This window comes from Cyanistes caeruleus, chromosome 7, assembly GCF_971803275.1.
Source record: "Cyanistes caeruleus chromosome 7, bCyaCae1.hap1.1, whole genome shotgun sequence".
NCBI classification, from domain to species: Eukaryota; Metazoa; Chordata; class Aves; order Passeriformes; family Paridae; genus Cyanistes; species Cyanistes caeruleus.
The window spans coordinates 5,999,244-6,015,346 of record NC_141707.1 but is presented as its reverse complement, the minus strand read 5'-3'; the positions used below and the strand labels follow the sequence as shown (position 1 = coordinate 6,015,346).

Below are 16,103 nucleotides of genomic sequence, written 5' to 3'. Positions count from 1 at the left end.
GGAGCCCGCTCTCGCCGCGGGCAGCTCCTCCCCCCGCCCTCAGAGGCGGAGCCGCCGCGTCCCCCCTAGGATCGGTGCCGCTATATTCCCTCAAAGGCGGATCCGCCATGTCCCCCCAGAATCGGTACCGCTGTATCCCCTCAAAGGCGGAGCCGCCATGTCCCCCAGAATCGGTACCGCTGTATCCCCTCAAAGGCGGATCCGCCATATCCCCCCAGAATCGGTGCCGCTGTATCCCCTCAAAGGCGGATCCGCCATATCCCCCCAGAATCGGTGCCGCTGTATCCCCTCAAAGGCGGATCCGCCATATCCCCCCAGAATCGGTGCCGCTGTATCCCCTCAAAGGCGGATCCGCCATATCCCCCCAGAATCGGTACCGCTGTATCCCCTCAAAGGCGGATCCGCCATATCCCCTCAGAATCGGTACCGCTGTATCTCCTCACGGCTCTCCCCTCCCGGTCCCTTCTCTGCCCTCACGGACCCTTCCCTCCCCTCACGGCTCTCCCGCCGCCAAGCACGGACGGACCAGAGCGCAGCCGGCGGGGAGGGAGCGCAGCACACAGAATCACAGAATATCCTGTGCTGCAAGGGAGGATCACGGAGTCCAACCCCGGGACCTGCTCAGGACACCCCAGTAATCCCACCCTGTGCCTGAGAGCATTGTCCAAACTCTGGCAGCTCCCTGAACTCGGCTTTGGGGCCCTGACCCTGACCCTGACCCTGGGGAACCTGTTCAGTGCCCGGCCACCCTTTGGGGGAAGAACTTTTCCTGCTATTCAGCTCTAACCTCCTTTGGCACACTTTAAAACCTACCTGAAAGTTGTTAGCCTGAAGGAGTGTGTTTACAGGAGTGGAGACAAACCTACCTGCCACACAGGTACATGTTATTTGTGCAAGGGACTTTGCTTCTTTCTTTAAACACTTACGTGTAAAGGTTGTAATGAAGTACTCAGTTGCCTAAAATTAACCTTCAGAGACATACAATGGTTTAGAGCATCTAAAGCCAAGACAAGCACTACCCTCCTGCTTAGTCTCTTGTGTAAGTGACTGCTCTGGCAACACACCAGGGCAAGAGGACATTTAATACCATAATAACATATTTTTGATGAACCAAGCTGCCTCCTGTTGTGAAGGAGTCTTCATGATGTGAAGGATTCTTCCAGGGAAAGCTACACTGGATTACCTCTATGTTCACCATAAATGAAAGTGGAGAATGAATCCAGTTAGCAACAACCTTTAAATTTCTCCTCATGGGGGACTGTCCCTGTCCTCCCCCTCCCCAAGAGCACTTGGCCATTAAAATGTCAAAATTTGGAGGTGTTTGTGCACCCTGCCACTAAAAATGTTGATATTTGGAGGTATGTCTCACACCAGTGCCCTCAGTCACACAAGCCCCTGAATTTGTACATTTTCCAATCGGTGTCGCTCATGTTTTGTGCGATCCTGCAGCAGCGTGTCAAAAAGGAAAATGAGCTGTTACACCCAAATCACCCTGAAAGTCTGTATTTTCCAAGAGAACTTGTAACATCAGCACGGACAGACCACTCCATAAAAACTACCCAAACAAGTGACATTTTATTGGCGAGTTCTGCTCATAATGAATTTCCTTTTCCACGCTCACATCTCCTAACAGAGCGACTGGGAGAAAAAAAAAACCCCGAAACGAAAACAAAACCGTTTTGGGTAACATTCCATTTGCAAAGGATAAAAATCATTTAACATTTTAAAATAATATAGAGGATAACAAATTGAAACAGAAGTTCTAGAAAAACCCAGCCTGGTTCCCCCAGGAGCTGTTCCTCGCCCGGCTGCCACCACCTCAGCCCCGCTCTCAGGGTACCAAGGTGCTCTCATTTGGGGCTCAAATAAAAGGACTGGGACATGTGCTATCATCACCATTCAAAGCCCTGTTGTTGTACATTCTTCACAGAAAAACACAGAACAGTTTGCAGTAAACCAACCAGTTCTTTTTCTTCCCTTATTCTAACGCTAAGTCATACTGAAAGTTAGGGGGAGGGGGGGAAACGTGGCTTCAACATTCACCTACTTTATCACACACAAAGGTTTCTACTAAGAGCATATCCAGGTTGAAATACACATCTGGTTTCCGTCATGAAGTTAATGCTTATGGGGTGCGAGATGAAATCTACTTCAAAATGATAAACATTTTTTGATGAACAAAGTGTTATTTTTTTGCCTTTTGGACCAACGCTTGGTTGCTGGGTTGTTTCTCCTGAGCCTTGCCAGGAGAGGCAGCTTTCCACAAATGAAATGATTACTGGTGGCAATCACACACCTTACCATTGGTAAGATGTTGTATTTAGCACGTTTTGTTTGCATTCTGAAAACCCCTGGTTTGTTAGGCCCCCGAGGCTTTGTACACCAGAAATTACACAAGTCAAGCACAGAAAATTGTAAATTGGTATCCACAGCCATTTTGAGGTATTCCACAAGAAACCTGGCTCTGCACCTGAATGTTCCTCTCAAAAACAAGTAAAAAAACACCCAAAAAACAACAACCCGAAGCCCTAACTGGAGTGGAAATTTAATTAAAAAAGATTCCTTCCATCCCCACGTTTCACCACATTTCATCAACAAGGACATACTTAATTCCCCAGGGGCACAAGAAAAGCCTTCTTTTTCCTGGAATCATAATTTCAGTACTTGATTCCTAAATTTCACTGTGCACTTGGGAAGAGATGAAGACGAGGGTGTTGTTTTCTAGCCAAACCAGAGAAACACATTCAGACAGTGGTTTTGGTTTATTTAATTTGTGAAGGTGCTTGAGGAAGATACCAGCGATCCCCTTGCGTTGAACACAGCAGCGGTTCCTACTCTAACCTCCCGCCTGCGAGGAGGAGGCTGGGGAAAGCCCTGGATCGCAGGTTCTGAAGACCAAGTTAGGAAGAAATGTGATCTCCTGGGTCTGGATTTGGCTTGGTAGAACCTCTGGAGGCAGTCGCGGTCGCTCCCGTGGGACAGGAGACGCTGCTTCACCACGTGAGCAGATCCCAGAAGGGACTGGCTTTCCTGTTAGGGCTGAGGTGGGACGGGCAGCTTTATTCCTGGGGTAGCTGCTGCTCTCCTTTGAGTAGTACATTCAGAATGAGTTCTGACAAACCAGAGCTGTAGTGCCAGTCCTGTGCCGTTTTCACAGACGCGAGAATCGCCCGCAGCGTCTCAGCTGGTCACGCTGTTCTGCGTGAGAAGTGGAAAACCTCCGCACTGATCTTAGAAGGAAATAACTCGCTACTTCCGTAGCTGTAGAAAACCCATAGGCAGTAATATTTTCTAAAGTGCTTCTTTACTTATCAGTTATTCTTTTAAAAATCAGACTTGTATTTCGTAGCGGCATCGTTTCCTAGTAGGCCATGGACCAGCAGATAGTTTCTGATGTAAAAAACCCATTACATATTTTGTTTAAGCAAATGACAGTTGCTTTGATAAATGCACCAAAGAGAGAGATCTAAGTGCAAACCCCCACCATTTCTGAAAACACGGCCTTATGCTGGTTTATTAATGCAACCTTACATCCTTTAAAAGTCATTTACTTCAAGAGCAGGGATTAAATAATACAAATAAGAATTGAAAATTCAATGAAGCTATTGCCTATTTACCCTGAAATAAAAGAGTCTCACGATTCTACTGGTGCAAAAATCCCTCCGAACACATTTGTTTTATTGGCAAAGTCATTTAAGGTCACTTTTGCTTCCAAGACCATCTTCTTCCATGGTTTCCACTGAAGGAGTTTTGCTTTGTAATGGCTTGTGGTTCCACAGTGATTTGTAAATGAAAAACCTACTATGAATAACTCTACCGTAGTCACTAAATTACAGATACTGTCATGAGAAAAGTCCCAAACTTACAGTGTTTGTTTTAAAATTTTCAGCAAGACACAAAATTCCAGTCAAAGTGTTTTTTTTTCTTTGAGTGCCATTTTAAATGGCAATAAATGGCTGCTGTGCCCTGTGGATGGAGAATTCCATGTGCTTCTTATGTGTTGTACTTCGAATGTCCCCAGAGCTCGGCGTGGAAGGGCTCCCGCGGGCACAGCCGCTGGGATCAGCTCCTCCTATGGATGTAGTGCAGCAGAGGCTTGGATCTGCGCGGGGAGACGCCGGCTGGGAGGCACGGAGCAGGTGTTGGGGTGGCCTGGTCTCACAAGGCAATGACACGAAGCGTCCCGGGCAGCAGGACGCAGAAGCGGCTGCGGCGTCGTTCCGGTTCCGAGGAGCGGTGGTTCCCGTGGGAGGGGGTGGCTATTGCTGGGACAGCAGAGCGCTCCGGTTGGCCTTCATCTTCTCCAGCCTCTTCACCAGGTGGCCATTGCTGACCTCCAGTTCCTCGGTTTTATCCAGTGCTGAACGAAGCTGAAGGAAGGAAGGAAGCAGAAAAACACCGTAACTTTCACCGTGTTATCCCTTTCCAAAGGCAAAGCAAGGTTTGCAGTCTCCAGCAGTAACTGACCATACCAACTTGGAACACAAAGCAGTTAAAATTCCTTCAGCAGAGTTTAACTGCTTTGCAGGCCACACACACAGGTGTTTAAGCACACTGCCAAGAACCCAGGGTATTTACAGAATGTTGAATAAAGAAGGCCAAGTTAAGAAGAAATGTGATCTCCCAAGTCTGGATTTGGCTTGATAGAACCATGTGTCTTGAGGCAGTCGGCACTGAGAGAAGGTTACTCCTGTGGAACAGGAGATTCCCAGAGAATCACAGAATTTCCCTCAATCCAGAGGCACGAGGCTCTGGGTCACGTACACCTGTCTCACTGCTCAGCTTTTATGTTCCTGGTTCCTAGAACTCTATCCACAGCTGTGACTCAGAGCCTCAGTTTCCTGTAAAACCCACCACAGGATCAGGATAGGGGGAGAGAGGTGGACTGCACAGAACAGTATTTACAGGCAGCAAAGAAGAAGGAGTATTTAGAACAAGCAAGGAGCCATACTGACAAAAAAAAATAAATAAAAAATCAAAGAAGCACCTTAGGAGGAAGTGAGAGAGAAGCTGATAAAGCTGTTCAGGCTCTAAACAGACAGAGGCAAGGTCAGAGCCTGTGGACAGCCACACTACCCCAAACAGGCCTGAACAGATTGGCAGAGCAAGGAAAACAGGCTCACAAAGAACAACTCACATCCCTTTAGCAAGTCAGTTTAGGAAGGAATGCTGAAAAGGCAGTGGGAGCTCCCAGCCGTGACCGGTACTCCAGTTTGAGTGCTGAAAATCTGGCTGTGCATTTAGAAGGAGTAGTTAAAGCAATATAGAAATTAAATGCTTATCCCTTGCTGTGCCAAGAAGGGTGGTTCCTCCCCTGAGACTCCCCAGGGAGGCAGGTTTCCCCCACATGGAGCAGGCTGACCTGGCACAGCTTGCAGGTGGAGTTACCTCTCTCTGCAGTTTGCGTTTCTCTGCCTTCAGTTCATCTTCCACTCGCTCGGCGTTTTCAGCAGCAGTTTTGTATCGGGCTACCTGGCCTTCCAGTCGTATTACCTGAGGTGAAGGCAAAGGTTGGGAATTAGAAGCTGTACCAAGAAGTTGCTCTGAAGCTTTACTCTTCCACTAGTACCCCAGGAATAACCAGAGAGATGCTAGCTCCTCTTGGATAAAATAAAGGCATGTTTTCAGGGGAAAAAAAACAACACCAAGGAAACCTGGCAAAAGTAACTTTTATACACAACCATATTAAATATGCTTTCAGCAACAAAAAATACAGTCCATTGAGTAAATTTCTCTTAGCAAGAACTGAGATGCATCCTGACATGCTGATGTACCCTGGATAAGAGCAAACAATCAAAATGGAACAGCTGTGTACAAAATCTGTCTCTGCCACATCACATGCTGGGAACCATTTAAAACCTGTTGACAGCTAGGCAAATGGAAGTTTTCAGCAGAATTCATCAGGTACTTTTGTCTTTGACCATTCTTTCTTCAGTACAGAGGAATAATATATTCCTTCTTCCCCATACATAAATGTCATAGCTCCAACACTTAAAATAAATTTCTTATTTTAAGGGAAAAATCACAGTAAACATGATTTCACTTATCAAAACACACTTTCTCTTTGTATTCTCACCATGCCTGAACAAACAGAACAAGCCAAGAACTTACATTCTGCTCCAATGCTGTTATCTCTTGCTCAGACTTTGCTAGTTTAAATTTGAGATCACTGATCTGTCTGTTGGCATCTCCTAAAAGAATCGCAGATTTATCAGAGATGTCAGAACAAGTGTGAACAGTTTCTAACAAGTCTGTCATAAAATTTCCATGCATCAGGGATCTACATGGGGCAGTAGGAGAGTGGTTCTGTCAATAAATGCCCAGCAGAGGCACCATTCCCAGTCCTGTCTGATTCCCAACCACTCTGAAGGCAGAATTGGTTTGATCTCACCCCAGCTCTGCTGAGGAGCAACAACAGAGATTTCCAACTGCAGTCTTAAACAAAGGCTCCTAATTCCCTCACCTCTGTAGAGGTGCATGGCTGCTCCTGGGCCAAAGCTCCCCTGGAACTGTAGGCTCATTCTTACTCAGAGCCATGTGCTTATTATTGAACTGATACATTTTCTCACTCACATGCAGGGCACAAAATTCTCCTAAAATCAAAATACAGCTCACTTTGGAGGTCAATCATGTGCATATCTGTCCCATTTTCCAGAACTTCATCTTCAGACTGTGTATTTTCCATCTTGCTATTCCTTTGCTTTTCTTCCAGTTGTCCCTTTAATTTTTTAATCTGAAGGACAGAAAATAGATATTAAAATCACCAAGGGGAATTGTGGCTCGAATTCACTTGAGTATTATAAAAAAAACAACTTATTTTTTAAACCTAAATTCCAAAAAACCTCTTGTTGCAAAATGACATCCTAGAAATTCTTTTGGCAGCTGACTCATGATATCTTGCACGTCAGTGCTTATGTACAAGTTCAGGGCCAAAACAATGAGTGCAAGATGACTGGTTTCTTAGAAAAGCCATAAATCTCCTGCAGGCACGTTAATGTAAAACATTCTTAAAAACTCCCAAAGCTGTGTTTGGTTGCGTGTGAGTCTCAAGGCCAAAGTGTCCTGCAGGACAACAGATCAGCTGAAGTTTTTTTGAATTTTATAGCCCCTATGGAATACCATGGTACCAGCAAGAATTCCTTTAATTGTTCTTCACCCATCTGCAATTACTCCAACAAACCTTTCCAAACGGCCCCTTGACCCACAGACCCAGCAAAGGGGAGGGCTTAGTCTTGGATAGAAAATTTGCTTCTATGATTTGTGAGCCATGCCTGTTTTTCCCTTGGGCTTGGCCAGCCTGCAGGATTATTATTCAGAAGTAAGAGGTACACGTATTGTCCGTGTACCCTGAGTTAACACACAGGAGGAAGGTTTTGCAGGAAGAACAGAGTGGCCAGCAAGGCAGCAAGCCCTCAGCAAGAGCAGCCAGACCTCAGCAGTGCTGCTCCACACCTTGTGTTTGGGCTATTTTCATTGTCTTAGTCCTTTACTGATCTTCACTTGCCCTGTGCTTACCTGGTCTAGCAAGGACTCCCGTTCATCAATGAGCTTTTTCAGCCTGTCTGGAAGAGAAAGGGCAGAGTTCAGTGCTGGCTGCTCGCGCGGCGCATCGGGGAGCGCATCTGAGACACGAGACTGACCCCTCCAGGTTAGTGACTACTGATGGGGGGAGTTAGGGCACGTACCACAGGACAGGAGGCCCAGCTGGGGCTGGGAAGGGGCTGCAGCCAGGGCAGTTATGGCATTCTCACAGAACATGCTTGTCCCGGCAGTAGCAGCAGCCAGCTGCATGCAAAGAGGCTAATCTTCTACGTTAGGTTAGCATGCAAGAACTCTAGGGTCAAGCACAACTGCAACACAAAATCTCACAAATCTTGACAGTTTAACACAATGACAATACTGTAAACACCTATAATCACAGCTAAGCACATCCTCTGCACTTTAACTCTTCCCTTCTTTTACATGGCAGTGACATTTTAGCACCAATATTATGACCAGAAAAACATTTGCCCGTCAAATTATTTGTGTTTTGAACGCAGCAGTCTGGTAAAACTCTGTTTTCTCTTCAGAGTCAATTCTCCAGGTCAGACATCAAGAGTCAATGGACAATCTGCACCGACTGTTGTGCTACATTTGGGCTTGGAAGTGCTACAGATCAGCACATGGGTACGTGCAGCCGTCCTTAATAAAGTGCACTCTACAGAATCAGACAGCTGGAAAAAAGAACTCCAAAGTAAGCATCCCAATAACTTCATTTTTTTTTTTTCCCTTCCCCATTAAGGGCTGAAAAATGTGAAAGTACATTTTCTTACCACCCAAATGACCTCATTAATTAACAAGCTCAGTTTGTTCAGGTACACCTCAGGCAGAAGTACACTGCAACATCACATTCAAATACACTCATTAGGAGAGGATCTGTTGACCTCAGCTGGGTCTCACTGCAGGTTTGTTCAGCTGGCCTCCCTTGCCAGCAGTGCAGAGCCCAGGCTGTTCAGAGCACAACTCCACAGCTGAGGTCTGGCCTGCTGATTAAATGGTTAGAATCCAAAGGTCACTCAAGAAAAAGATCTTTTTGTAAACTTTAAGAAAGCAAGATAAATTACACATAAGAGCCTGGTGGACTTTTACCAGCTAAATTCTATTCATAGACAGACTTAAATATTTTTGAAGAGCTTTAAAAATACCATTTCTTCTTTGTTGACAACTTCTGAACAGGCCAAAGTCTTGTAGTTCTCCCTTTTTTCTTGTTAGCACATGCACTTAAAGGGAATCAAGAGTCTTTATTCAATCAAATCATGGTGGAAACTGGTTTCCCAGTGGAAGTCATTCTGCACAGCAGACATGTAGAGTCCATTAATGTGGTATGTCATTCCTCTCCTGGGAATACACACCACCCATTCCAGAGCATGGAATAAAACCTTTACCTTTACCTGATGCAATACCCAAACACAGATCTTAGCGTGACATCCCAGTTCAGCAGATCTATGGACTAATTTTGAACCTTCTTTTTTTTTTTTCCCCATCCATTTGTAACACACCCCAGCATTTCTGCACCTGAGCACTGATATGAAAAACAAAAAAAAAAATCCAAACCCACTTTTTCTTTTGCAAATACCACCCACAAGCAAAATTTTCTAGTAGAAACCCCTTCAAAATAATAAAACAATTTATTTATATTATAATACAATTTCACAGATCTATATGGGAAGGAAAGAAAAAGCAGAAATTCTGCAAAGATGAAAGATAAGGAAGAAAAACAAAGGTCAATGAAGAAAGCAAGAACAGCAAACAGGTTGGAGATATTTGGACTCAAAAGATTGTGTTGTGATTTACAGGCCAGCAAAGATTGAGAAATGCAGTTCCAAGGATTGGAAAGAGAATGAGGACTGGTGCAGCAGGAAACCTTAAAGCCACTGCAAAATTAGCCCAAACTTCCTGACTCCAAAGGGGCTGAGTAATGCTCTTTGATCCTGAAAGTCAGTTAGTTGTGACTTCCATGAAAACAACCACTGCTGTGGGGCGAAATCTACCTGGCTGAAGAAGGGACACCTCTTCCAGCTTCCAGTGAGGAAGCACACTGCCTTCCCCAAAGCCCTTTTCCTGCCAAAAGGATGCATTTTGGGGTGAACCTTCAAGTTTGATCTCACCCTCAAATTCTCTCTGCCCTCATTACAGACATCTCTGCACCCCACTAGGACATGCAGACAGCAGGGTTTGCCAGATCAGGGAAAAAATCAGTTTGCTAAAACTTCCATTCACATAGAAAAGTTTTCTGCCTGTAGAGATGAGGGTCTCTTGGGTTTCACTTATCCTAAACCCCCACACTTACACAGAAAACTTACTCTGCAGTCACTTTAATTTTGCATTTGGGAGATATTTTTCCAACAAATCTGAGGACCTTGAGAAGAGGTGAGCAGGAAAAGAACAGTCTATTGAATCAGGACAGGAAGCAGCTAATTAAAATTCTCATCTGTAACAGTCATTATCCTTATTCCATATAAAAAGATACTACAGTGAATAATTAGAGTATGACATTCACCTCAGTTAACTCTGGAAAGGTGATTCCCAGGGTACTCACTGCACCAGTTCATGGCCTTCACAGCACAGAGTTTAACAGAGGACTGAGGAGGAGATGGGGCCTGTGAGGGAGCAGGACACAGAGGGGTGAGCGTGGTGCTGACCAGTTCTGCCACAGTTTCTAAGTCCAGTGACTGATCTCATTGCATTGCAGGTGACTTGAGGCATTGCTTACTCAGGCCTGCTCTGGTGGCACCAAAAATTCCCAAATCAGCCACAGATCCTCCATGTCTCTTTCCACTTGGAGAGGAGCATGGGATGGGAAGCAGCTGGTTTTACCTGCATCATTTACATGATGTGGCCCAGGATGTAACTAACCCTGATGTAAATGGAAGGGCTAAACTGCTCTTGGAGGATGGAAATGGAAAAAACATCCCATGAAATCCCAGCCCCAAGCAGCTATTCAGAGCAGCCTGCAAGAATCCAGCTGTCAGAGCAGGTTGGGCAATACTCCTTCCCCAGATCGCTCCATTTATTTTGGATGATGAGAAAAAGCTTTCCTGTCCTTCCCAGAAGAGGGACACTGCCAGGGACAGCACAGGATTTGGAAGACACCAGCTTGCAGTACTGATGTTGAGGGGGACAGGACTGTTCTTCTCTATAGTAAAGAAGGTATTGAACAAGACCTTTTCACTATTTATTCACCTTTTTTATCAAGTGAGTCTCCTGAGATACTGCTTTTGAAAGCATTTCAGACTAGCTCTGATATGCACAAACCTGGGCTGCAGCATTTATGTGCCACTAGGTGATGACCAGAAAACCCAGCAAGCATTTGGGGTTATTCTGGAAGACAAAAGTTTCATCCTTGGGTCACATACTGATTTGCAACATTCCAGGATGGACTTCTGGCACACCAGCTACTCTGCAGTGTCTCCCCATGTTCTTGCTCCCAGTTACACTGGGAGTGGAATCAAAGCTGCTACAGGGACAGGTAAGATTGGAGGTGTTTCTGCTCCTGTGACTTGGCTTTGAAAAGGAATGCTCCTAAAGATGCTGTGTTTTCTGAAGTGGAAAAAAAACTATTTAAAATCAGAAATGAACTCCTAAGAAATACACGATATAGATTTATATATTTTCATAAGAAATACAGGATATAAATTAGACATGTTGCCTAATTTAACTCTGATAGATCCATCCATAGTAGAGGTGAAGCCTAGCAAGAGAATTTAATGATCTGTTTAAGTCTATTTAACAGTTAAACCCCACTTCCAACATTAAAGCCACATATTACTGTTGAGAGTACAGCAGAGCCAAATCTTTAAATAAACACTGCTATATGCTAATAAGAAATGCTTATAAGATCTATGACTTTTTGGATTAGCATCTAGTGTAAACCCTTAGGAACAACTGCCAATACTTACAGAAACCATGGTGGATCTGCTGTAAGTTGGAGAGAAGCCACATGAAAGGAGTTACAAGGTTACAGACCTGTTAGAGCTCTACAGTTAAGGTGCCATCACATATTCAAGGTGCTCAAACCCCGAGGCTGCCCAGTCCTAGGGAGATGGCTCTTGTAGCTACGTAGCACAAGGCAATAAATTGAACAAAAGCTGCAGAAAAATGGTGTTGAAATGACACAGGTTTAAATAACTCCTTGTGCAGGTTTAGAAACAGTGGTCTGGACAGGTATTTTCAAGTATAAAATATGTTTATTTAAATTATATACAGCAGTACATTTTGATATACATCTTTAAATTTTGCAGTCTGTCCGTGCTCTGACAACTTTGTAACATCAACACAAATACAGCCTTCCATAGCCCACACCTTCCATCCATCTGCATTCCCCTGGGACATTCATTGCTTAACACTTTCAATGAATATTCATATATGCAAAACATGCTCTTCCTCCCAAGCACTAGCAGAGATGCAAGGGGAAATACAGCAAGGGAGTCCAAGAGCCTAATTTATGCCAGCAATTCAAAGCAATCCAGCTCTTCCAAAAGGCACAGGGGGGCTAGTACACAAAACAACAGTTGTCTTTGGTTTGATATCCACCAAGAGTTAAGACATGCAAAGTTATCTTCTCTCCAGAAGGGAAGAGAGAAGATGTGTTTCAGAGATAAAAACATTCTTTCAGAATCAGAATTTGCAAAAAAAACCAAAAACTTAATGCAGTAAGCAAATATAATTTTAAACAAAAATCTTTTTTGAAAAATATATATTTTATATACTCATATCTAGACAGTACTTGATAGCAAACCTAAGCACACATTACAGTGTGTATTGACGCTTTCTCTGGAAAAAATAAAAACCCCATGTGAGACATGGTGTAAAAGGCCTATTGTGGTGCAAAGTGCCTAGATAAGTAAACATGTATATATTTATTCCTTTCAGAAAACTAAGACCTGTATGTTGCACTTTCTCCAAACTGTGTACTGCTCTTCCAAAGTGCTCAGACTAAGCAGATTCACAGTGATCTAATTATATTTTAGAATATGACCGTGTAAGAAATACACGCAAGGTGGAATGAAAAGATATTTTTTCTTCATCTTAAAAAAGAGATTGGTTCAGAGGCTTTAATCATTCTGAAAGAAGTTTCACCACCAGTGTGGCTGATCTGCTGAGTTCCTTCATGAAGAGTTAATGTACTTGCTGTAGACTGAAGTACAAGTAAGCATAATGTGCATAAGTTCACAAAGGCCCAACGTACATTCAAGATATTGATCAACTAGGCTAGAATAAAATAAAAAAAAATCCTGCAGAAATTCCCCAGGAGCAGCTATCCACACTAGAGGTACTTTAATTGCATAATAGTTTGAATAGTCAAGTTGTGAAGCTTCCTTATTGGGTGATAAGCTTTCAACCTGAGACACAGCAAAACCAAACTCACTCATTTCTTGGCTGAGTGGCTGGGTACGACAGCGAATAACTTAATACTTGCATCATTACCACATCCATGCTTTATGCTGAGTTACCTACTAAGCTCTAAGAGTATTCCAAGGTCTGATGTCTTGTGCAAAGTGCATGTTTGTGTCCTGGGATTGGTCACAGGGCATGGAACTCGTGTAGGTTTGAGATTCTGAACTCAGGAGATTGTACAGTCATCTCTGGATCTACCCTTACTCCTTTTACCAGCCTGCAAATCCTCCCTGCTTTCAGCCCTCTTAATGAAAGCACTTTCCAAATCCTGTTCTGAAACATCTTGATCCAGTAATTTTCCCACTTTAATAGAATCTGATAATTTGATTTTATCTTCCTCCACATCAGCCTCCTCATCAGTTTTCCCCAACGCTTCCCCTTGCAAGCACCCTGTTTCCTCAGGCTCTTCTTTTTTATGCTGCAGGACTTCACCTTTGGTCAAGGCATCTTTGGTTTCCATTTTGTCTGTTCCCTCTTCAGCTTTGTCTGTGTGGGCAGTTTTTCCAACAGCACCATTTGCTCCATCACCCTCTTCTCCCGGTGGATCATCTTTCTCTCCATCACGTTTTTCATCAGATTCCAGTATTTGATTTGACTCTTCATCAAAATCAAATGCATCACCATCATCTTCCAGGCTTTCCTCTGTTTGGTCCTCCCATTTCACTTGTTCACTAATGTTTTCATCCTGCACAGGTTTCTGTGCCAGGGAATTATTTACACCTTCCTCCAATTTAACTTGTTCTCTAATGTTTTCATCCTGCACAGGTTTCTGTGCCAGGGAGTTATTTACACCTTCCTCCAATTTAACTTCTTCACTAATGTTTTCATCCTGCACAGGATTCTGTGCCAGGGCATTATTTGCACCTTCCTCAGAAGCAGATTCCCCACCAGGGTGGTCTGCAAGCTCTACCTCTTGCTGATTTTCTTTCAGTGTTTCTTTACTGGCTTTGTTTTCAGCTGTTTCAGCTATGCCTACACCTGACTCCTCTTTAGATTCACCTTCTACTTGTTTAATCACCTTCTGCACTTCACTCTCTAAAGGAACATTTTTCTCTCCTTCTCTATCACCTGTTGTTTCTTCACTACACTGACTTGTTTGAACCTCTACCTTTGGATTCAAATCTTCCACCCATTCTGTCCTACTTTCCTGTCCTTCCCCAGCCTCATCCCCTTCAAGTTCTGACTCCTTAATTTCATCTTCTGGAAGACTCAGGTCTAAATGGGTTTCCTGAGTGGTCACCTCTCTCACAACCTCTGTTCCTGGCTGTGCCTGCTGCAGCTCACTTCCCTTTCCCTCGGAGCCTCCTGCCTCCACAGGTGCCACACCTTGCTCGGCTGTTTCAGCAGAACACTTCTCCAGCTCTTCCATCAATCCTCCCTTCTGTCCATTCTTCTCAGCTGTAGCACTTCCATCTTCAGTTTTTCCTTGTGTACTTGGTTCCTCTGGGGATGCTGAAGGACTGTCCTCTGAAGAAGCTGGTTGGATGAATGCCTGATGTTCTCCACCTTCCTTTTCAAGTGGCTCTGCTGGGACATCCCTTTCACTTGGCTCTGCCCCCTCCAAACCCACAGACTCAGCTTCCCTTGGCTGACCCTGAACCACGTTCCCAAGCTCATCTTCTTCTTCAGCCCTGTCACCTGGTGTTTTATCACTGCTTCCATCAGTGCAGTCAACAAACTTTTCCTCCAAAACATTTGCAACCTTGTTTTCAGCACTTTCTTCTGAGTCCTGGGGTTCCTCTGGAGTGGAACTCTCCACATTTCCCTCTTCCCTAAGCAAGCCTGCCACTACTCCCTCAGGTAGCCCTGCCTGGTTAGAAACCAGCTCACTGCTCTCACTTGTACTGTCAGATCCTTCATCCATTTCATTATCACTCAAGGCATGGCTGGTTTTAAGATCCTCTTGCTCTCCTTGGTTGGGTACAGCTTCTCCCAGTTCCTGCTCTGTACCTGAGTCACAAAACATTTCCTGAGGAGTCTCAAAAATCTGGTGGCCTTGCAGAGAGCCCAGCTCCAAGTTCTCATTTGTCCTTGCACTCAAGTCATGGTGTTCAGCCTCTGTACTCTCTGGCTGCTGGACTGCTGTGCCCTTGGACTCTGTGACCTTTCTCAAGCCATCTGTGTCACTGTCAGTGTTTGAAGAAGTGCCCCCTGACACAGGTTCTGTAAGGCTTTGGGCTTGCTCTGCAAACCTACTCTCTGGTAACATCACTGCTGGCAGGGCATCACGTTCTTCAACCATTTGTTCTGCCTTTGCATTTTCAGCAGCATGCAATGTCTGTACTTCCTCCTCCTCAGACTCCTCTTTGTGTTCCTCATGCTCAGTATTCTGCAAGATTTCTCTTTTCCCCACATCCTCCAAAATCTCATTTTTCATCTCCACTTCATTGGCTTTGCCTAAAAGACCATTGAGAAAGTTGAGGGGGCCACACCACAGCTCTCACCTCCCCACTTAAAACCCGAAAGACAGAATGAGAAGAACAGGTTAATAAAAGATCAGCTTTTGCCAATTTTTGTGAGGCAAAGCAGCGATTGAATTAGTAAGGATCCAGGGGGTTTGATCAGTGAAACTCACCACCACCCTCTCAAAGCAAGAAGTCTCTGGTGCTGGCTCGTGTTTTTGTAAAGGAGGAGGTTTATGCTCTTGGCTGTGGGAATGACAGCTTTCGTAGAGGAGAACAACTGGTTGCAGCAGAGCAATTTAACAGCAATACTTGCAGGACTGTTTTTCCTCAGCAATTTTCTCTACAGCTTTAACCCTGACACCCTCTATCCACGCAGGAGTCTGATGCCATTAAAATGGAATTATGAAGGATTATTCAGTAATATTTTGCTTTTAGAATCTCAGACAGGCATCATCAGTGCACAGGACAGACACTGAATGTAAAATCTGATTGGCAAGCTAATGGTTTGGCTCTTCAGACCTCCCAGCACACATCAAAGCTCAGGTAACCTGTGCCCCTTATTTCAGCCACCTGAAGAGGTGAGGACTTCTGTATTTTTTTTTTTGAAGGTTATTTTTGTTGTAACAGTTTTCCTTCAATTTATATTTGAAAGCAACAGATATTAAAAAATAGTGTTTGTTGTTAGCTTTTGGGTCTATGCTGTACCTATACTGGAAAAAAAATAGGATTAGGAGATGTAGAAAACATGTTACATTTAAAAAT

The 16,103-nt window shown here is 44.3% G+C and overlaps 1 protein-coding gene and 2 long non-coding RNA genes across 44 annotated transcripts in view; 2 read left to right on the top strand and 1 right to left on the bottom strand.

The window, feature by feature from the left end:
• Nucleotides 1–18: 18 nt before the first annotated feature.
• On the top strand, nucleotides 19–4,593 carry LOC147652156 (uncharacterized). The gene is made up of 2 exons (XR_015288842.1): nucleotides 19–74; nucleotides 269–4,593. It is a non-coding gene; the product is annotated as an uncharacterized LOC147652156 (long non-coding RNA).
• Nucleotides 1,557–16,103, bottom strand: part of LRRFIP1 (LRR binding FLII interacting protein 1) — a 100,363-nt gene continuing 85,816 nt past the window's right edge. For 34 of the 42 annotated variants that reach the window (XM_086896155.1, XM_086896162.1, XM_086896168.1 and 31 more), the window contains one exon: nucleotides 11,707–15,333. In XM_086896155.1, the coding sequence (XP_086752281.1) occupies nucleotides 13,103–15,333 (2,231 nt within the window). In that variant the 3' untranslated portion in view covers nucleotides 11,707–13,102. Of the gene's footprint in view, nucleotides 4,371–5,388; nucleotides 5,494–6,111; nucleotides 6,192–6,615; nucleotides 6,734–7,515; nucleotides 7,563–10,548; nucleotides 11,628–11,706; nucleotides 15,334–16,103 lie in introns of those variants that run through there. The other 8 variants (XM_086896189.1, XM_086896193.1, XM_086896194.1 and 5 more) reach the window with 2 other exon arrangements.
• Nucleotides 4,765–11,993, top strand: LOC147652155 (uncharacterized). Its single transcript, XR_015288841.1, has 3 exons — nucleotides 4,765–7,648; nucleotides 8,070–8,233; nucleotides 9,196–11,993. It is a non-coding gene; the product is annotated as an uncharacterized LOC147652155 (long non-coding RNA).